General features: G+C 31.3%; 1 protein-coding gene across 2 annotated transcripts; it reads right to left on the bottom strand.

Moving 5' to 3' along the window:
• Positions 1-2629: 2629 nt before the first annotated feature.
• LOC143064359 (uncharacterized) lies at positions 2630-23520 on the bottom strand. Of its 2 annotated transcripts, none has more exons than XM_076237127.1 (10): positions 23503-23520; positions 18177-18383; positions 16841-16983; positions 11466-11598; positions 10773-10913; positions 10181-10396; positions 9422-9565; positions 8420-8629; positions 7080-7158; positions 2630-3320 (listed from the first exon to the last, which is right to left on the bottom strand). In XM_076237127.1, exons 2-10 carry the CDS (start codon positions 18277-18279, stop codon positions 2696-2698), a joined length of 1794 nt encoding a protein of 597 aa, XP_076093242.1. In that variant the 5' UTR covers positions 18280-18383; positions 23503-23520; the 3' UTR covers positions 2630-2695. The 2 variants fall into 2 exon arrangements, with proteins under 2 accessions (XP_076093242.1, XP_076093241.1); XM_076237126.1 differs by lacking the exon at positions 23503-23520 and adding an exon at positions 19719-19799.
• Between the last annotated feature and the right edge of the window lie 663 nt (positions 23521-24183).

Below are 24183 nucleotides of genomic sequence, written 5' to 3' on the forward strand. Positions count from 1 at the left end.
TAAAACTGATTTTTGAGGTAGGTTTTGTTTTATTTTCTATTCAATTGCATTATTCGCATATTTACTCGTTTCAGCAAGTCAACATGGCGGCTCCTTAGTTACAAAATGTCAACTTTGGATTTAACGGAAGCTTACGAGAAAAACATGTAAATTAAAAATGGTAAATGTTTGGGTTAAGAATTTCAAGAATTAAAAAGTTTTTTTCTAGCATTTATTCACGAACTAACCTACGCAAGCTACATATTTATAAAGATATTTGAGCTTTATCTAGCAGGGAGTAAAAAAGAACAGCTACACACACAACATACCCACCCTCGCTTCAGTTTTTTTATGACCGTATTTGTCCTATTAGAATCGAAATAATTCATGGAAGCCATATATTTAAATATAAATTTTATTTTCTTTTTTTTTCATTTTGTGTAGTGTTATTTGTCTTTTTTTTCTTTTTGGCCATGACCTTGTCAGTTTATTTTCGACTTATGTGTATGAATGCCCCTCTGGTATTTTTCGTCTTTCTTTTATAATAAAGATTATGTCATTTTAACATTTTTTACATCACTGGGTCGATACCTCTGCTGGTAGACTATCAGTCCCCGAGGGTATCATCAGCTCAATAGTCAGTACTTCGGTACTGACATGATGGAACAAACTTCAAAAAAATTGTCCGTTTATAAATTTTGAAATTATTAAAAGAAACTAAGGTTTTACCTCCCTCAGGCAAAGTTGGCTTTACATGAATTTGGCTATTTATTTTAGGCAGTTTTGGCACATAGCTCTCAACGGTATGGGTACTAATACAATTTCTGATTTCAAATGTTTGGCTTTGAGCGTTCCTGATGAAGGTGAATCCAGAAAAGCGCTTCGGACGCAAGAAATTATTTAACGTGAAGTTGTCAATTTTTTACTACTTTTGATGGATTATACCTATTTATGTTTTATCCAAATTCAATTCGCCAAGACATTAGTACTCTACATTAGATACATGGTGCATAATTTTTTTTCCAATTATTTAAAGAGGTTCACAAGATACTAATACCTTAAACACAGGTAATGTGAACAAAATTCCAACTTCTATAGCCAGTACAATTAATTTACTATGGAAAACTTTATTAAATATACCAAAAATCAAATACGTGCTTTAAAAATTAAATATGATAAATTGAAATATGAAACAAAAAATAAATTAAATATTAAAAATATTAACAGAATAACTATACGATACTCACTTAAAAAATCGATCGCTTCGTTAAAAAAAAATAAAGTATTGTATGACTTGTCATGCTTTCATTCATTTGTATAATGTAATGTTTTAACTTTATTGTTTTAAATTTTATTTGAAAAGTAAAACCAGTGAAACAATATCTTCATGGTAGGATAACTTAAAAAACCTGAATGAACTATTGATTTTAGTTGATATAATTAAAGAGCGAAAATGTCATACGATATAAATCTATACATAACTTTCAGTCACTGAAAGCGTATTTTCAACTAGCAGATATGACATGCATTCCAAAACTTAGATATCAAATATCTTATAAATATTTCCCCTACGATCCAGGTATTATATTTTGGATCTATTTAAAATACAAACTTCATTATTCTGAAGAAGGTCACATCTTGCGAGAAGCACTTGGTTTAAAACAATTTAGAACAAAAATAATGAATTCAACTTCCAAAAGGTTCTGAATAGTACTATCAAAACTGTCTTTAGTTCATAATGCTCTTCGACTCTAACTTAATTTGGCTCTTTTCACTTTTTTTGAATGACGCGTCACTGATGAGTTGTTATTAGATGAAACGAGCTTCTGACGTCATTAACTTTAATCCTGGTATCAATGATTACTTTATTTAAAACCGGTTGGTCGGTACCACTGCTTTTTAATTCTAGAAACTTTAATCACTTATGTATTTACCCAGGAATAGTTCACCTTACCTGTATTTAACAAAACCGTAGGACATTTGTATCCTCAATGCTCTTCAACTTCGTACTTCATTTGGCCCCTTATACACTTTTTTTATTCGAGCGTCACTGATGCGTCTGTTGTATATTATGATGAGTTTATATTGCGAATTTCTAGATGAACCGTGTAAGACAACACTTTGATCTAGCGTTTAAAGATTAAATCGGTTTTATTTGTTTTATTAATATAACTATCATAGAAATAGGTTGGCAGATAATACCGATATTATAGAGGACTATTAATACCTCCTTAAAGCGAAGAAAACCAGACAAAGCCAAGGCAAGAAACGAAAAACAAAATATATACAAACAACAATCTACAATACATAACATAGAACCCACGCATAAATCCAGCGGTGATATCAGGTACTACGGAAGAATAAATAGCCCCATATCCACATGTGGCACCTGTCGTGTAAGCAAACAATTGCTGAAAACTTTCAATCGTTGATGTCCCATTCAGGAAATTCATTGTCGTTTTATTGTTTGCCATTGTGTTGTTTACTGTATTTAATTTTTATTATCCCCTTAGAATCTTTTCTATTCTTAATGGTTTGTTCGATCCGTTCTTTGTTGTTATTAAAACGGCTTCCAATGAATATATTTACTGTGTTTGATACAAAAGGAGAATGAAGCATACAACATTTGTATATTTTGAGCAGCCTAATACTAATTTTGTTTACTTATTTTTATATTTGTTTTACAATATGTTACAAGTTGAATGCATAACACATATTAACACACAGTAACTCGGATGTTTTCATCAGTGTTATCATAGTAGTCATCTTCTGAGTCTTGCAATGCTTTCTCCACACATGCGTACAAGTCACTTGTATCAACATGCAAAATGGGTTCACTGAGTTTTCGACCTTGGTCAGGCAAACTATATGTGTCCGAAAGTCTGACATCACTATTTTGCTGATTGTGTGATGGCTTTCGTAGCCTTGTGTCTAGACTTCCAGTATAAGTTATGTCTATTGGTTGACCTTGTGGTTTAGCAGACGGGTGGCATTGTGCACGAACATTATGAATAATATAACTTGTATCTCCATATGACCTTTCGGAATACGGATGAATATTCCTGACTTCCGGTTGTCGTTGACGCTGCTGGCTTCCATTGTTCTTTCGTCTCCAGGAATTAGTAGGAAAGCCATCCCTACTTATTACATAGTTCTGCTGTAATATTCTTTGGGTTGTTCGAAATGGTGATTCTTGAGCATCACATGGAATTTCATACAGGACTTCTGGTTCTGATGGTGTTGCGTGATTACCATTTGTGTCATTTGCATATCGCAAAATAGGATTTTCCGTTCCTTTTGGATATCGCACCGTCTTGAATTCGGTTGTTCTTGACCTGCATCTGCGGAAGAATAAAAAAAAAACTTTCTTTTTATATTAAACAAAAATGTTTACGACTAAGAAGTCTAAAATTATTCTATGATGTAATAAATGATAGTTTATCAAATTATATGTACGACTGCGCAATGATACATTATTCCTGTTACTAGACTTATACATGACTTTTATGTAATTTGATTCGCTGGTCATACATGTATCTGACCTTAAACATAAAAGTTTGGGTTGTATGAAAGTGACACAGCGCAGTAGACAATGGACTGCTTAAAATTCCGAGTAAGCAGAGCTCATCATCGTTTGCAGAGTGCTGTTAAATAATAAGCAGTTCGTTGACTTTTTTAAACATTTTTTTTTTTCAAAATTATTTTTGATTTTTTTTTACTTTCTTTCGTATATTCTTGGTATCTCTAATTTTTTCAGTCGTCGAACGTTATAACTCAATACAATTTACGTTTAATCAGAAAGTGCATTCATTATCTTTGAATTTCGATGCGCAATTTCATCAAAAACAAAATCAGAGACAAGACGAGACTAGAAACATGACTTTTTTCGAAATCATTATAACGTTAAGGAAAAAAAGCTCCAAAATGCAGTGACGTTGACACAGAAATATGTATTGTGTTTAAGTCAATAGACCATGACTGAGAGGACTGAGCCATGCACAGATTAATGTGCCACGCACCATTTACACACAAAGGCAGAATTATGTTATGCGTGAATCGTACGATATCTTCGTATAATCCTTTTTTCATTGCAATATTTTTTAAAAGTTGTATAGTTTCTTGGAGTTTCTTGGATTTTCGTGTATTTTTTTGCATCTACAATTCCTTAGTTTATTCAATATGTTATTATCTTATACTAGTAATATATAAATTCGCGTTATGACAAATAGGATTCAGAAACAAGCAACAAGTGCTTATAATTATTTGTGGCAACGGCGCCACCGTTGTTCGCTAAGTTTGCTTGTGAAAAAAGTGTAAACAATCAGAAATCCCGAGCTCAAAGAAAAATTCCAAACGGAAAGTCCTTTATCAAATGGAAAAATCAAAAGCATTAAACGAATGGAGAATCACTGTCATATCCTGAATGGTACAGACATTTCCTTATGTACAAAGTGGTGTCTGGTTAAAACTTGGTTTGATAGCTACAGAAACATCTATCTTTTATAACAATCGCATTGAAAACCATTATATTGACAATAATGCGTGAGCAAAACAAACAGACACAATAGGTAATTATGTAAAAAAAAATTGGAACAGTGGTCAAGATTGGGTAATATTTTTCATTCCAATTAAACAACCACAACGTCAACAAAGAAAAAAACAAAATGGAATATACACAATTTATAGACAAAGTGCATAAGAAAACATGATAAACAAAAATACCAAAATGACAATAACATAATACCACATAATGGGATGTATAAATACCGAGCCACGTCAAACGTTTATTACCAAAATTGTACTAAATAGTAAAGGTTTAAAATGTACTAAGGTATATAGCACGTAATTAAGATGATAAACAATATACCTAGAATCTATATTTCAATACCGTCATGTACTTTTGTGAAGTTGATACGGAATAGTTATCAACAAGATTTTGGTATCTTCCGTTGGCTCTTTTTTAGAGAAAGGACAAGACGTTCTTTGACATTACCCTGACTCAACAACGAACTGCGCAGACAATGGTTACGTTTTATAAAGCCTGAGTCGGATTGGCAAGCTCTTGATTACCGAATGCGTTATGAAATGTATCTCCAATATGAAGGTGAGGATGGAATGATATACATGTAACTGCTGCTAAGGTGGGGTGAATTTATAATTTCTAAATTAAAACCGTCTCGTTTTTCATAGGATCTGATACTGAGATGACTGCTTATTTCAAGTTCTAAAAATAAGTCATAGGAAGCCGTGTCTGTCGTTTCTTTAAATTTCTAGTTCTAGAAGATATATCAATAATCAACGACATCAAATAAGAAAAATTTGGATGGTAAATGGATTGAACATCGCCAATATGTATTTGATTCATGAATTGAATGGTCTGGCTTCTTTGATCTTCTTTTTTTACTAGTGTCTGCAGAAACTCAGAATCATATGAAAATAAGAATAGGTTGGCAAGGAGAGGTAGACCATGTGAACAAATGGAAAAAGAAGTGCACATACACAAAATACGTTTAATCAAAAAGGCCTCTTAAACAGTTTTAGCTTGTATAATACTTATATTCAAAGATTAGTAAAATGAAGGTCTATAAATGGTATGGTCCATTGTTTTTCTGACTTTTTCATTTGAAGTATAATCAATTACTGATCAGTTCAGTTTTTATTGAAAACACGTATAAAATTATCCATTTTTTTTTAAACTGCACGCAGTTGAAGTACTTATAAAACTGTTATCATAATGTTGGTAAAAAATTAAACATTTCACAGATTATTATTCTGAATGTCATTGCATGGTTTTGTCATATAAGAACTAATTACACAACTGTCTATATGCTCTTCAACTTCGTACTTTATTTGGCCTTTAACTTTTTTGGATTCGAGCGTCACTGATGAGTCTTTTGTAGACGAAACGCGCGTCTGGCGTATGTACTAAATTTAGTCCTGGTATCTATGATGAGTTTATTTGTAGACAAAAAACATTTTCTTACACAATCTTTGATTGACATTTTTTTTGTCTTTGTCGAATATATAAACATCTGCTCATTAACGACTTTGTGAAATGCCTTTGCATTTTTTTTCATTATCATGATGCAAACTTATAAAAATTAAATGTATCGGTCAAACACATTGACGTCAGAAAAATTGCACGAAAATAGTTCTGACAACTGTGATATAATGACACCAAAATGGATCTCACAATACATGGTCCTATATGTTGAGTAAATTCAAATAAGGCTAATTGTAAATTTGTTTGTAAACTTCCATATTCAATTTCATTCTGTATTTGTGATGGGCAAAACACTAAGTAAAAAGGGTAAAATATTTACCAAATCATTAAACGTTTCTCCAAAAAGCGTATCAAAGCTGGGTATGCGATCGGTTCTTATAACTATTGGTGAGTGTGTAAGTATATGACCAAAAACAACCAAGGCGTAAAGATGGCTTTGAACTACCATTTTAGTGGATGTTGGTAGATTTTGAGTATCACTTATTAAGTCGACTTTTTTTTCTTGGTGAGCAAAACACAACATTCTTAACAACAACTAAAAATGTGCCAAAAGTAAAAAAGGAACTAATTCAACACAGCACGTGCCGAAAGTAAAAAAGAAACTAATTTAACACAGCACTTGCTAATGAAATAACTATTATCAGGTACGATCTGGGAGTTTGAAAATATAAACCAATAGGCTTTAAACAGAACAACCTACACTGTTTATGGTTTATAATGCTAACGAAGTTTAAAACATTAAATTCAATCACATTAAATAACGATTAAATTGAAATTTATAAACATAATAAATCACTTTAAAAAAATAATGATGGTATGCATTATCTTACAAATGCTAATATATTAGTTATGTTGATAATGTTCATCGATGCAAAATGTTACAGAAATATGAAAAACTCACAATCTTGTATTAAAATGTCCAAAACAGCTATTTAAAATATATTTCCACGAATATGTGAAAAGTGTTTTTTTTTTAAATGTGAAGTAGGTTCAAACCGTTTTTCCCATGTTGACCATGTTGAAGAATTGGGAATACATCTTTTGCATATCAATGTATATTGGTCATACCTTATTAGTATATCATTATAAGACGTACCTTTTGCCAACGTATATGATTATACAAAGTGAAAACACAAATCCCATGCCTGCTGCAACCCCTATTGCAAGATACATTACTGTAAATACAAAAATAAATATTTTTAACCTAGTTTGGTCAATTGTGTATCATAATTGTCTAATCTACGATCTACAATTGAAATTCAATAACATAAAGCCTAGACTCTGGACGATGTAAAGTGAGTTTTTATGTTAACTTCCAGGTCTCTGTATCTTATCGAACTTATATTGTTGTGATTTGGTAACCAGTTGATAGTTACCAAACATTAATTCTACTCATATAATAGTAGAATTTTATAACAGTGATATTTCATATGTTAAGGTATAAACAGAAAAAGTTGGAGACAAAACAAACAGAATTGTATATATATTAAAGAGGCACTAGCTGTCAAATTTATGTTCATCAATTTGACTCAAATTCTCATGTTTCATTTATAACATGTTAAACATTTATCCAAATTATAAAAAGTCTAAAATAAACAATTTACAGGGCATGAGCTAGAGAATATGCAGCTTCGTTCCGTATGTATTTTAGTCTAGACGCTATCTAATTACTATCGAGTTGACCTGCGAAGATCTCCGATGCTCATCTAAGCAATACAAACATAAATATAGATATGAATAGATAGTGAACTCGTGTGATTGGATTTACCTACGTCTTTTAAATTAATTTTAAAATATATGCTAATCGTCGATTTACCTGTATAAGAAAGATTTTTGTAGAGCGAATCAGTCAATCAAATGATTTACCTTTGTTTCAATTTCAATGTTCATATTCTTTTCCTTTAAATAACCGAACACACACAATTCATGCGATCCATCACTAGCTAATAGGTTAAATTGAAGTTAACATTAATACAGATTCAATGAGATCGAATTATTCTATTCATTTGCAAGTTAATAATTCATTATCAATAATTATTTGCTTATTTTGACAACATTGACCCATACTGGCTGCTAAAATAGATTTATTATTACACTATTTTACTTCCATTAATTATTAAACAAAATAAATCATATTTTGTATTTTTTATATATCTCGTAGTTATTGTCCCAATTAAGAAGGGGTAAAATAAACGGAACTGTATCTACTCAATAGGATTTAAAATAAAATGAAATGCATTTACTATAAAAAGAGTAAAGACAAATCGAATTCTGTGTTCATAAATCGAATTGTAAATAAGCGGAATTGCATATTCTCCAACAACAGTGAAAACAAAACAGAATAGCATGTCCTCTGAAACTGAGTGAGTGTCCCTCGATATGATATCATGTATCATATATCTCATCGTACACAAAAAAGTCAAAGATCATATATACCTGACTTATATAAGAATGTCTGATAATCCTCCGTGCTCTCTAAAGTATTTGGATCACTCGAGTTTGAGGCGTTTCGGCTTTTTCTAATCAGTATTTCTGCGTCCATATATGGTGTCATATTTTGTGACTTCAAATATGTTCTTGTTGTATCTTCGTAACTTTGTATTGAGTCCGAATGTTGGAATTTGTGTGCTTCACTACCCCTTATGTCTGAAAATAGATAGTGTGTTATAGTGTTGTTTTAATACTGACAGATGGTTTGCATTGATATCAAAATATTTAGAACATACAACCCTCTACATAGTAACGAAGCACGTGTAGCGATGGCATAATGCATGTGTTTATTCCAGTTTTTTTTTTTTTTTTTTTTTTTTACCAAATCCCCATTTCGGATTAAGACTTCCTTTCAAACATATTTGATCCGGACGCAAGAAATAATCAAACGTGTTTTTTTTAACTTTTTTATGACGCTATCAGGGAAGTGTATGCGAAAATTGCCTCTCCAATGTTATTCCATTTCGAACTATGGTTATGTTATGGTTTTGCTTTGTTCTATTGAGGTTCTGTCATTAAGTGATGACTGGATTTTTCAACGGGAACTGTTGTAATTGACTACTGTTTTATCAGACTGTATTATCAAGAGTCTAGAAGCAACAGTTCGTATAAAAAAAAAGTAAAGCATTTGTTCAGTAGAACCACTTGAACAGAATATTTGGTGATAAAAACTAAAGTATCTCATGGTACCGTTCAACCATTGTTAGTATCCTTTGGTTCAGTATTAGCATGATTCAAAAGATATATTGTGATTTTTTTTCAAATTTGGCACTATGTGCGCTGATCTGCTTACGCCATCTTCACTGTTTCAAATGTTTGCAAAATTTGTTATGTTTTTATGTTTGGGTTCAGAAGAAATGTGGGGTGACGGTGTAAATTACATATGGGGTTCTCATGCAAAATATATCCGAATGTAGTCCTGCAAATGAATTATGATAGTTTGCTTACCATACTGACATATAAAAGGTTTTTTCTCCAAACAGGAAGAAGGCATAAGACCAAGTGAACCATCTATATTAAACAAATCTACACACTTATCATTGTCAGCAAATGTTTTACGATTACGGAACAAACTGGAAGATATTGGTAATCCTAGAAAAAAGAATATTAGATCTTAATGGACTATTATTGTACATACTATAAGTAAGTATGCTTGCATTTTATACACTTGAAATGCATTGAATGGTTTGTCTTTTAAATACTGCATTAGTTATGGTGGAATGTTAAGGGTGGCTGAAGATACATTATACTCATTTCGAAACGAATAGATACAAGACAATGACCAGTGGAACTGGAAGCTCAATATATCCATGTTATTTGGACTATGTTGGACAGTTGTCTCATTTACTATTATTGGTACATCTCCTTACTTTTATATAGAAAGTTATATATGACCATCTGTGACGTATATATTAAGTATATGTCATCTCAATCATAATAGTAACCGGGACATTGTCTATTTGAAAAAAAAAACGTGTTTGTAACTATAACTACTGATGAAACTTGTCTAATCGACAGTAGGTGAAGATTATTCCAACTTTGTTATGTTTCAGGGGAAAAGTCTTGATCTGACATATTATCTTTTCTTCAAGATTAGTACAGTTGGTATTTTCAATATGTAAAATGTTTAATTTACATTTTAACAAATTACAGCTGAAGATTAGATAAATATCATAACTGCAAATGTGTAAATATTATTAATATTACCATTGATCCATTCCCATCGACGAGAATGCTTTAATCCAACCCAATACTCTCCTGGTGGAAGCAGACTTATATCTTCGTTATCATACATCATGTTGACGTCAACTATAGCAGTTGTACCATTGAGCAGACGACAACCTTCTATTGACGCTTGCCATGTATCAGGTTGAATGGACGATCTAAGACAGTGTTTCTTAACACCACATGCTTCGTGGTCCTCTGTTCAAATATTAAACATAATTGAATTAACTACTTGACTAACATCATCTCACAGTTGTGTGACGTAGTTGATTGCAAATAATTCATCAAAGGTAACATAATGAAATTTGGTATACCTCTACAAAAGACTCTTTTTAACAAAGACGTTTGAATAAAAAAAGTATAAAAGCCTTTGTATATAAGTTGAATACCTTTGACAACCAAAATTATCGAAAGATATTGAAAGTACGATATCATTTCTGCTTAAATCAATGGTAAAGATAGTCATTGTTGGTAACAGTTCGTTACGGTCTGAAGCTTCCTGAAATAAGGGTATGTATCATACTTTTTTATTAATATATTGAGGTCACGGATTCACCTAAATAAATATACTTACCAAAATGACAGATATATCTCATTCTCATGTTGCAGGATGAAGTCAGCCATAGTAAATCATTCTGATCCTGCTGCTTCCTAATGTAAACACATTCGTATTTTTCATTAGGCTCGTTGGCTCCCCATAACACAGCCTTGTTGTCTGAAAAATCAATAGAAGACATAGTGTAGCAATACAAATAAGGATAGTATGATAAGATCTCACCAAACCAATTGTCTAATTGTCTAATATCTTCACTCATTGGGTTACAGAATGTTACTTTTTGTTTAAACTGGACTAAGGATTTAATTTAAAATAAAAAATAATATACACGATGCCAAATTTAATTACCATCTCTTAACGTAAACAAAAATGACGAACGATGCTCAAAAACGCTAGGAAGATTGCATCTATATATTGAACTTGTCTGTGATGTTCAAATTGTAGGGCATTAGTAGCATTGCACTTTTTAATATTATAACTTTTTATACATTCGACTTATTTCGACTTGGTAGAGTAGACTTGAACATTACTTAGCATATGCAGAAAATGAGATAAATTTGCATGATCTATCGTTCAAACGTAAAAAAAGGCACCTACCAACGATATACAGAAGGTAAGGTGATAGACATAACTCAGATGTAAATAATTCTGGCTAAGAAAATGATTTAATAAAATTTGTTTGATATTGGCATATCGAGCTATGTTACTAACTGAGATTATACATGGATACCCCTTTCGGCCCTCCACAGAGTTCGGATGGATTACCATCACATTTCACATCACAATGGTCATCCACTGTACGACTAAAGTTTCGTAAATTTTCCTCACATAAACAGTAAAAACTCTGTTGAAAAAAAATGAAATATTAATAAACTATTAAAAAAAAAATACATATTAAACTAACCTATATATAAATATATACTACTAGAATGTAATCTATTCCAGACCAAACATAGTCAGTAAATAGTCAAAATATCCGAAAATAGTATTCGATGTTTAAGATCTTGCGTTTAAAAGGAATTATAGTACACACGGAAGAACCAAGTTCGGAATATGACAACCACTCAAAAAATGTTTCATTTATGAATATCGTGGATGGTCTAAGAAGTAATTCTTTGACGGTACGTCATGTGTGTTACACTTCTCTGATATTTTTTTAAATGAATTGTTGATATTGTACTGTACAGGGGACATTGAACATTTTGGTAGATCTCAACTAAGGAAGTTGACATAAAAACAAATACACTTCATAAAAAAAGTGACACTTAGTGATTTAACCTGATTTTTGTTTAGCTGTTTATGAGCGGATGTAGATTAAAAATCAAGATTGCGAGCTTATCTGATGAACCCAAGGACAAACTTATATGAACACGTTTGTAAAACTGCAACTTAATATCAAAAGTATCGTATTGACAACTGTTGGTACTAATGATTTATTATTTGAATGGCCCCATAAATGGTAATATACTTTGTTATATAATCTGCTTTAAGAAGCATTTGAATGTTACAATGTAGTACTGACTGGTTATATCCTCTGGTATTATAAAACTGAGAACCATATCGTTTCCAAAATATAAAAACGGACAGATTATAAACAATGGGAACCATCTTTGGAGAATGATACTGCAAATTGGCATGGTTTCACCATAACGAAAATAAATCTGAAAAATTATCCAAATTTGTACGCAAAGTGGAAAGTTTAAGTTTAAAACAATCAAAAGGGGAAAATCCAAAGTCATAGGTGAAGAAACCTGACGATATCCTGGCAGAAAAGAAAAACGGCGAAAAGACAACAACACGGTACAAAACATTACACTTAAAACTTAAAACCAAGCAACATGAAGACACTATATAGGAGACGCACATAAGCAAAAATGAAAGACAAGTAAACAAAGACTTACCATAGCGCAATAACACATGGGCTTGATGTATAATTACCGGGCCACGCGAAAACGATATTACCAAAAATTATCTAAACAGTTTTGGTTTAAAACATACAAAGACAGATAAAACAGAAACTATAACACGCCATTCAAATGATACACAACATCAGTTCATAAAATATTTACTTCAAAGCCATCATGTAATATTTTTGAAGTTAATATGGAATATTTATCACTTTGTCTTTTCTGACGAACTTTAAAAAAAAGAAAAAGGAAGACTTCTTCGGCATAACCCTGGTTCGTCAAATTTCTGTTCAGATTATGGGGACATTGTATATTATTTAGGTAGCAGCTTCAAACTTTAGAATATCGAATGAGTTGGGTTTAGTTTAAAAATATTTTATTTGTTTAAATACAAATTGGATAAGACACAAGTCAAACAGACTTATGAAGTCTTCTCCATTTAACATTTATAACAATATAATACAAAAATATATGTATGAGCATGCATGTATAGAATGGTATATCTATTTAGTATATATATATTATAAAAATGGATCAAAAGACGGAAAATTGAAGAAAAAAGAAAATAATAAAAATACAGAAAAAAAAGATAGATAAATAAATGAATATTTAGAAAACAGAAACATAAAAAAAAAAATAGATAAATAAAAAATTAAAAAACGAAAAATAAAAAGGACAAAAAATAGGGGGAAATAATTTTACTTAGAGGATGATGTGTGTGTGATCATGGTTTGCTATCAAGACAATTTGAAATCTTTCCGAACTTTTAATAAACTCGAAGACATTTTTGAAAATGGTTTGGTTTTGCTCTAGAGAAAGAAGACAACTACCCGATGTTAGTATTTCTATGTTAATTTTACAATCATTTGGAAGCCAGCGCAGACTTTCAAAAAATTTATTTCGTATGTCTGAATATAATATACATTTAGAAAAAAAATGATAGGAATCTTCACGATTAACACCACAGCGGCAAGAAGGGTCAGAAATAATATTGACCCTCTACAGATCATAGTTTAGGATGATGCAAAACATTGAAGTTGGGTGAGAATTATATTCAATTTCCGATTTCCAAATTCATATTGCTTCGGTACGAATATATTACTCTGAGGATAACGGTTTTTTAGTTCAGTTTTAAATTTATTAATTGATTCTACATCACGAGTTGAATCATCAAGATTATTCCAAAGACGTATGGTTGATGGAATAAAAGAATCATTAGTTACTGCTAATGATTCTTTTATTCGTTTAATGAGTTGGGTATGTATATCCCATATACAGGTTAATTTACGTACAGTGACCTATAGTTGTTTTAAAATGTCTGTGTCATTTTGGTCTCTTGTGGACAGTTGTCTCATTGTCATTCATACCACATCTTCTTTTTTTATAATTTAGTATATTGCTTCTACTGTGGGAAGATATATATATATTTTTATATCCTTTGTCATAGATTCTTGAACTTAGATAACCGCTTATGTCAACTTCAATATATTAATCTAAAAAAAGCGCCAGAGGAAGCCGTGTTTGTAGTTTCTTTATTTTATAGTTCATATAGGACATCCTAATAAAACCCATTTAGAAAGAACATCATCAGTATATCTGAATGTGAAATTAAAAAGACTGGATAATTTGTTCTTCTTGTTTTTGACAAGTGTCTGATGGAACTCCGACTCAAACGAAATAAAGTCGCCAAGGAGAGGCGCACAGTATGTTCTAATAGGAATGCCGACAATTTGTTCAAAAAGTATATAATAACTTCTAAATACAACAAAAAGGTTGTCAATAAGAAATTAATCCAGCATGCCGATCATTTGTTCCTCTGTGTAGCTTTTTTCCAATATAAACAAAATATGTCGAATGGTATCCCAAAGCAATAAAGTTATGCTACCATTTATATATATTGAAAAGCATGGTGGGTTATTTCTTTTAAAATTATCATTTTTCATTTTGACGTAAGGAGTTGTGAAGGGTTAACATAAATCAAAGGTTTTGATAGAATTAATTTCACAGAATGATCAAAATTTAGAATTACCCAGAAGTTCTTTAGGGTTTTTAGAATCTACGTATGGTTAATACCACTAAACGAGCTTCACAGTATTTTTTTAAGACCTTCTTTCACTGCGGGCATAATTTTGGTCAATCTAAAGGACAATTTCTTTCTAGAACGTGCATATTATTGCTATATTGTTCACTATATCGCCATTGGTTAATATGTATCCTTTTGATAGTCAGTTATTTATGTTTACAGTAACCATATGAATCGCCTATTTATTCTTGATAAATCTACTTTCAAACATACTGGATAGGTTTTTATTGGAAATTCTGAGGACTTCGACGAAAGCTCAAATATTATTTTTTAATTTCTAATCGATAATACATTGCGTATAAAAAGACAATCTCGAGTTTATTTCATTTTTCTCATCATTTGGCGTCCGTCGTCGTCGTCGTCGTCGTCGACGTCGTCGTCTGTCGTCGTTAACAATTTTTCAAACATCTTCTCCTCTGAAACTACTGAATGGATTTGAATGAAACTTAAAATGATTGTTCCTTAGATTATCCTGCACAAAGTGTGTGCTTCGATTTTTGATCCGTCAAAAAACATGGCCGCCGTTACTTAAAATAGAACATAGGGGTCAAATGCAGTTTTTGGCTTATATCTCAAAAACGGAAGCATTTAGAGCAAATCTGACATGGGGTAAAAATGTTCATTAGGTCAAGATCTATCAGCCCAGAAATTTTCAGATGAATCAAACAAACCATTGTTGGGTTGCTGCCACTTAATTGGTAATTTTAAGGAAATTTTGCAGTTTTTGGTCATTATGTTGAATATCATTATAGATAAAGATAAACTGTAAACAGCAAAAATGATCAGCAAAGTAAGATCTACAAATAAGTTAAATATGACCAAAATTGTCAATTGACCCCTTAAGCGGTTATTGTCCTTTAATGACAATTTTTTCACAATTTGTTCATCATATTTGCTAACTTTAAAAAATCTTCTCCTCTAAAACTACTCAACTAAATTCAACCAAACTTCAACTGAATGATCAGTAGGGTGTATAAAATAAAGTTTGTGTTTTATTTTCTATTTTGTCTAAAAACATGGCCGTCATGGCTAAAAATAGAACACAGGGTAAAATGCAGTTTTTGGCTTATATCTAAAAAACTCCAGCATTTAGAGCAAATAAGACTAGAAGTTAAAATATTTATTAGGTCAAGGTCTACCTGTCCTGAAATTTTCAATTTGCAATTTGCAAAAAAAATAATTTGTTGTGCTACTTCCAAAAAATAGAAAATATTCTGACCAGAAAAAAAACCATGCCCCCCTACAAGTTAAATGGTCCATGCCTAACTGTTATTAATGAAATCATTTAACTGTTTTGCTGTTATTGGAGCCCCTTGCCCCTTCTCAGCAGTGAAATAAATCCAAATCATGAATGAAGAAATTCGAAAGAATAACAATTTAATAATGTAACAATAACAATTTTATTGTTAAAATTCTTTTATTGTAACTATAATGTAATAAAAATAAACTCATTTTCTTTATTTATAAACAGTAAGTCATATATATTTGTAATATTGAAGAATTGTTAGCTGTACATGTTTGCCTGGCATGGTTCAATATGTTCAATAAGGCATTGCTTACCAGGTGAGCGATTCAGGCTCTTGAGAGCCTCTTGTTCATTTGTCATTCTGTGTCGTCTGAAATTCATTGACCAGTTTGACTAAGAGACAATGCTCGATAACTAAGAATATATTGTGCGACACTGGTCTAAAAGATTAATTCAATTCAAAGAAAATGATAATGGAAGTGAGAAATACCTGATATTTTTATATATAAAAACCTAACTAAATAACTCCTTCACAAACTTTAAAAATCACAAGAAAGACCTATGCGTTAATGATACAACAACGAATAAACTCAGCAATAACAAAGACATAAGCATTATATATATGTACAAACTGTACCTCTTTTGAAAGTTAATGTAAGCTTTATGAGAAAATGATTGATACATGTCAAATAAGTGTCCGATTTCTAAAGAGGAGCAATGTCTGATTCTCGTGATATGATACTTAATACATGTGATAAGCTATTGGGAAAATAAAAAGTCAATATGAAATATTTAGCTACGGAAATTAGTAAGGATGTGAAGACTTTAAGTTGACTTAAGTAAAACTCACTTTAAGTCCAATTACACCTTTCCATTTGCATTGCTTGAAACACTTTTCTGCTGACAAATCCTGAATAGCATGACCTCCCAGAATAAATGATGGTCTGTAACATCTCCTATGAAATATCAGCGGTGCTAAAGGAATTTCAACGTCTGTATAAAGATAATTGTAAAACAACATAATTATCATACTATTATAAAAATAAGTTTTTATAAAAAACTTTAACATCATAAAAATATTCCATGCTAAGTTTGTATAAAAAGTAAAAGTCTATTCAATCACTATAGGGTGATGACAAGTTGATATTTTACTTATCATAATATATTTCTTCACCAAATACCGAACCATTCGTTCTTTAATACAGTACCTGAGAAATATATGACGAAAAATTCCATACTCGTTTCTAAACATTACTTTTAATTCAAAGTACCATTATTCAATATACATGACATCATGATATGTCGTGTTATATCGTAATGTTGTGTTCTGTCTCATTTACGTATTTCTATGTATTCATTTGTATGTTTATGTTTAGACTGATACAAAGTGGATAAATATTGTCAAAAAGATACGAAAGATACCAAAGGGATATTGAACATTATGAGTCGAAAACAAACTGACAATATCGTATCAATTGGGAGATATATTTCGCATATGTAAGTGCTGATAGAATGTTGCTACATAGAAATGGAAAGTTGACAATTGGAAAAGTTTTCAATCTGGGATCTGGAAACATGTCTTGTGTTGTAAAATTTAGTTCTGAATAAACTCATCATAGATACCAGTATTAAATTTTGTATTTACAAAATTCATTGACAGTTTCTTGTTGTATGTCCAGATATGAGGCAGACTTAACCATATCAGTTGCATCCTATATTTCAAGTTCGATGGGATAGATGTTCATAATAGTCACCAAACTTTGAATTATTTAGTTAGAGGACATCAGGTACATAGCGGAACGTGAAGTTTAAGGATTATATTCTTCTTTTCATTCTTCTGTAGAAACTTCTATATGGAGTCAGCCTCATATGAATAAAGGAATAAGTCGACAAGAAGAGGAGCACAGTTTGTTCCCATAATGCCAAACGATTGTTTGTTGAAAAACATGTGACAAATATATGTCGTCGATTTAGAAATCAAACATCTTGATAACGTCAGTAATAGAAATTTGTTATTTTGATCAGAGTGAATTTCTTCTGACACAATCAGATGAATACCTCCCTAAATCAAGATCTACTTTGACCATGAAAACTGAAACGTATTAATTCAGCATGAACATGTGAACCATTGAATATTTAGACTCAATAATGTAAACAGTGAATACACAAATGCATGTAGTCCATACCTTTTCCTTTAGTTTTGATAATCCAATTAAATCCTTTGTCATTCAGCAAGCCTCCTACCCAGAATCCATTGCTACTTTTCCAGCTGTCAGGTATAAGATTCATGCTATATACATGAGCAAGTTGACCATTGTTCAGGTTACAATACCTTTGGCTATCCTCCCAGGACTTTCCTTCCTTTACAACTTGATAAATACTAGTTGCATACTCTAAAAAGAAAACGGACAGAGAGCATTATACTAAAAACACACACCCACATACAGTGTTAGTCTGCTTTAACTCAGCTTTCGTGTCTTTTAAGGATTTTGGCTGATGAAGATCAACGATGTTAGATTGAAGTCAATTTCATGAATAATGTTTATTGCATCAAAATTACGAAAACAATAGGTCCATTTACTTTATTTTGAAATACTTGCATTCGAAAAATATGTATTTTGGAGGGGAAAATGCATGATTAAAATTTGTCAGAAAGGTATTCGAATTAAACGTACTAAAATGTAATAAATCGTAAGTTTGTTGGACAAAATGTTTTAATTCAGTGCCTACAGATAACTAAACAATTGTAAATATACTAAAGCCACACAAGCCTCATAGAAGAGCAATACTACTCAAAAGCATCACTATAACTTTATGATCTGATGATGTTCTAGAGCAATAATGCATTTCTCGTCGCGTTCTGAAGCAAGAAGGCGTTACTCACCGCGTTTTGAAGCAAGAAATCGTTACTTGTCGCGTTCTGAGGCAAGAAAGAAGTGATCGTTGTGTCTGTTAATTTGTCTGTTTGTTCGTATTAGTGTTTACTCCTAATTTTACTGTACGTTTTTTAAATAGCCTTTCACAGAATATTTTTTAAGACGATGTGGACCCTTTAAAACGATTTTTTTTTCTAGAAAAACAGCCAGCAAATAAGAAATAATCAAAGCACATTCCATACTGTATAGCCAGCTATAAAAGTTCCTGAAATGCTTTTCATTTCGTACGAGAGAAAGAAAAAAAAACAGGATTCAGTACTTGCATGCGTCACTATGTTTGGAAAAGACTTTGTCTAGTACCATTCAACTTCTGGTGACGCATAAACTGCAAGGTAGGACTTTTATCTGAGGCTAAACTACAGCTTCTATGCATTTATGAGTTCATCTGCCTAGAAAGTCTTTAACACGACAGGTGTCACATGTGGAGCAGGATCTGCTTACCCTTCCGGAGCACCTGAGATCACACACATTTTTTGGTGGTGTTCGAGTTACTTATTCTTTAGTTTTCTATATTGTGTCCTGTGTACTATTGTTCGTCTGTTCGTCCTTTTCATTTTTAGCCATAGTGTTGTCAGTTTATTTTCGATTTATGAGTTTGACTGTCCCTCTGGTATCTTTCGTCCCTCTTTTATAGCATATTAAAATGCAAATAATCATCAATACATGTTTAGTATGATTTATTCATTGTCATTATAATGTTTAATTAGAAAAAATAACAGTATAGAAAACATATTAAAAGTGCCACTTAAAGTAAGATACATGTATATTCAAAGAAAATAAGCAAATACTCACGAAAATGTATAAAGAATAAAATCCAAGCAAACATTCTTAAGTAAGAATGTAAGTGAAATAAATTATATATCAAATAAATGAATTTCACATTAAAAGGAGAACGGAAATATAACATCAAAAATACTAACTAATTAGAGGATGTAGTACTTATATTTAAGTGGCATTGTTCAACAAAAAGATCAAATATTACTGCACCTTACTATGCCAGCGTGTGTAATTCTCGGGGTTTAAATATATGCTTAAACATGAAGAAACGAGTGACCGCCAAAGAGATAAAATCTATGGAAACAAACATTATTGGCATAAAAGATCTTTATCAATTGACAAAAAGTCTATGCAATATTTCAAACGCAAATCGCCGTGAATCTATCTATAGAATTGGTGGAAGGGAAAAAACAGATGGCAAAGGATATACCATCAACCCTTATTTTCTATGACCAAATAAATCTTTGACAAGGTTTTTGACAAGTCTTTAAAACAATTTCAAAGTTTTATTCTATTTGTGATGTTATGAAATGAAAAATATTTTGACTTATATCTGTTTAACTGACCCTTGGTGTCAATTCGTTTTTTTGTTGTTGTCCTTTTATGTAAATTTCTGTAGTATCCTATATTTTTTTTTATTTTTCTAAGATAGACGAAACTATTTATGTAAATCAATCAACATTAAAATGAAATAAGGAATATGTGATGGTTTCCAATGAGACACCTATCCAAAGAGACTAATAGACAAAGATGATACCCATTACAGTTCATCGTATGGCCATCACACATGAGCAAATCCCATACTATTTAGAAAATTGTAAACGGTCTGGTAATGACAAATTGTGAAACAATTAAATAATAAAAACAACGATCAATATGAAAAAAGGCATTCAGCAAACAACATTTCTGTTTCTCGACTTTGTACAGACACACAAAGAATGTAAGCTATGTGGCGGGTTTTTACCATGTTTTGAGAGCTTTAAAATCATTACTTAGCCTTGGACAATGGTGTGAGAAAAAAAAACATTATTGTGTTTGTTTGGCTTATATAATCTGTTGACAAATTTTATTGCCGAAACGTTACTGAAACAGGTATTACAGGTAATATAAATATAAGGATGTAAGTCTATACAAGGACCCCTTATCCTAAGATTATTTTAGTCTTATTTATCAAATGCTGGAGAAACTTGAACAAATGGCGAATATCACTTTCCTTCAGGTGAATATATCTTTTCAAATTCCAATCCATATAATATAAATAAATACCATGATAATATCAATTATTATGGTTTTTACGGATTGTATATCTTATTTGAAAATGAGATACATCAACGAATGGTGACCTTTCAAATTTCATCTATATTATATATTTTCCAGACCATATGAGTATTTTAATGATGATAAACAACGTCAGTATCTAGAATCAATACTTCAAGATCATCGTGTATTATTTGTGAAGTTGATACGTAATATTTATCATCAAGGTATTGGTATTGGTATCTTCCGGTGAACTTTGTTTTTCATTGAAACTGGCAGATGACAAAATTTAAGTAAGAGAAAACAGAAAGTGTGTATTGTGCTAGATGCTATTAGTCGGTCTTTTAAATTTTAATATTTAGAAAGCCATGTACTACATTTTATTATAGGAATATCCCTAACACTTTGAAATTTCATCATGTTTTTTATGAATTCAACCCAAAACTTGCTTTGAACTGAATAAGTTGTGTTATTGAAATCAATTGGGAAACATCAAGTTTCATCCATGGAAAAACAAACCAAAAACAACATCAGCATTTTTTTAGACATCATTAGCACAAGTTTTAAAAATACCAACTCGAAATGATAAAATATTAGATCTTGTGTTAACAAATTATCCAGCAATTATTGAAAAAAAACTGAACCCATGCTACCATTAGGAGAGGCAGACTATGATTGTATATGAAAAATGTTTATTATCATTAAAAAGATGTCAAAGCAAGCCACGTTTAATCTATATATATTAAAACGCAAACTGGCAAAAGTAAAAGAGGGTATAGATAAACATAACAAAATGATTGTGCATAATTAGTTATCAAAGGTACCTAGATTATAATTTAGTACGCCAGACGCGCGTTTCGTTTACATATGACTCAGCAGCGACGCTAAGATCAAAATAGTTATTAAGCCAAACAAGAACAAAGTTGAAGAGCATTGAGGATCCAAAATTCCAAAAGGTTGTGCCAAATACGGCTAAGGTAATCTATTCCTTGTATAAGAAAATTCTTCGTTTTTTTAATAATTTAAAATTTTGTAACAGGAAATTTATAAAAATGACCTTTCATGTCAACACCGAAGGATATTGAAGATACAAATACATTTTGGTTGATATTTAAAACTTCTTTAAAACACTATCTTTGAGAACACAACACAGAAAAAAAATGAGATTCAGCAAAACTCTACCTTGGATAACAGAAGTCTTAGAAGACAAACGAAAGAGTACAAGAATAGTATCAAAAGTATAAATTGAAAGGCAAAGGGAAACAAAACCAACTAAAAAAAATCAAATTTATTGAAAATAAGTTCTTTTTGGGTATATTACGATAGTATAATTAAACGAAACAAATATCCAGTTAACGGTAAGTGTTATTGAATATATCGATGGAATGGAATTCCGTAATTGGGTCTTTACTGAATTTGACCATAAACTGTCATTCAAAGCAATACAGAACAATTGTGTTATTAAAGGGGCGCCATTGGCGCCAGTCGAAAAACACACAACCTTTCGATAAAAGTTATTGCCGAAACATATATTTATATTGTCAAGGCGAAAATTTGCAGCTACATTAAACCTGCAAACAGTCTTAGAAGACAAATGAAAAAGTACAAGAAAAATATCAAAGGTATAAATTGAAAGGCAAAGGGAAACAAGACCAACTCAAAAAATTCAAACACGAAATACAAAAACAACAAAGAAGATTTCCTAAAAAAATCTGTTCAGTTACATCAAAACACTAAAGTCAGAAAGATCAAAATAAAAGCAACAGGAGTATAACCTGTTCAAAAATCATAAATCAATTGAAAGAAAACAAATCCGGGTTCCAAACTAAAACCGTAGGAAACACATCAACTATAAGAGGGAAATAACGAAACACTGAAGTGCAACGAAAAATAAACGACAATGCAACATATATAGAAAGGTATTATTGAAAACAACTGTCTTATGTCCGACTTGGTATAGGTCATTTTTTCTGAAAATGGTGGGTTGAACCTGGTTTTGTAGCTAGACATTCTTGCGCTTTATGACAATGTTAAATAAACCGTTAACATACCACCACTTTAGAAAGAGGACTCACTTATAAATTATTCAAAAGCAAAATCTAATACTATATAGTATATTAAATGAAAAGTCAATAAAACCATTCACACCTGTAACAGATGACCCAATACCAGATAAGGGCGTCAGTTAACATCCACATATGCCTGATATTAAAATACGAAAACGGGACATCGAAAAGCTTTTAAACAACATCAATATAAAAAAAAAAAAACCAGCTTGACCTGATATCATTTATGGAAACCTTTTAAAAAGAGTGTAAGACTTCTATCGCTGTCATCTTGTCAATCATATTCCAAACATCTCTGAACACTGCAAAGATCCCAGTGTATGTCCACCATTCATAAAAGCCGACAAACACGATCCTATAAACTACAATGAATCGCCCTTTATCATTAAAATACATTTGCAGAAAACTATGAGAACATGTTGTAGCTAGTAATAAAATGAAACATCTAGAACAAAATCAAATCCTATATGACTTACAATATGGTTTTCCGTCATCCCGTTCCTGTGAAACTCAGCTGATATCATTTATACAAGGTCCTGCAAATAATAAGAACATTCAAATAGATATCATAATAATGGATTTTGCAAAACCATTTGTCAAAGTTTCACACCATCACCTCATTAATAAAATCGATTTCTGTGGTATAAATTGCAATGTTCCATCTAAAATAATGAAAAAACCCAATGCCTTGGCTAACACTAGAAATAAAGACTACTAAGAAAAAGAGACAAAATAAATCAGCAGATAAAGTCAACAAAAACAGAGAATAAATTAGATATTATCAAAAAGAACAACTCCTCAAAACAACAAGTACAACACAAGCTAAGAACACTAGTATTAGAGGGACAACTAATTTTCAACATGAATTTGATAAGGTCACGGATAAGTAAATATACAGACAGACAAGGCTATGTATAACATCGTTAAATCTAGTGGTAATTCGCATACCGGATTCAAAACACATATATGAATTGTAGTATTCTGTTATTGTTTATCATGTTTATGTTCAAAAGAAAACAAGAGATACTTCTATGTAGATTGTAGGAATAAAGCACTGGATGAGAGAAATAAGTTAAGAGATGCATTACCACAGGAGGATGCATATTTAGATGAAGAAATAAAAGATTTAGAACTAGAAATAGGTAAGATATACGGAC

This window comes from Mytilus galloprovincialis, chromosome 2 (assembly GCF_965363235.1).
Source record: "Mytilus galloprovincialis chromosome 2, xbMytGall1.hap1.1, whole genome shotgun sequence".
Classification (NCBI taxonomy): Eukaryota; Metazoa; Mollusca; class Bivalvia; order Mytilida; family Mytilidae; genus Mytilus; species Mytilus galloprovincialis.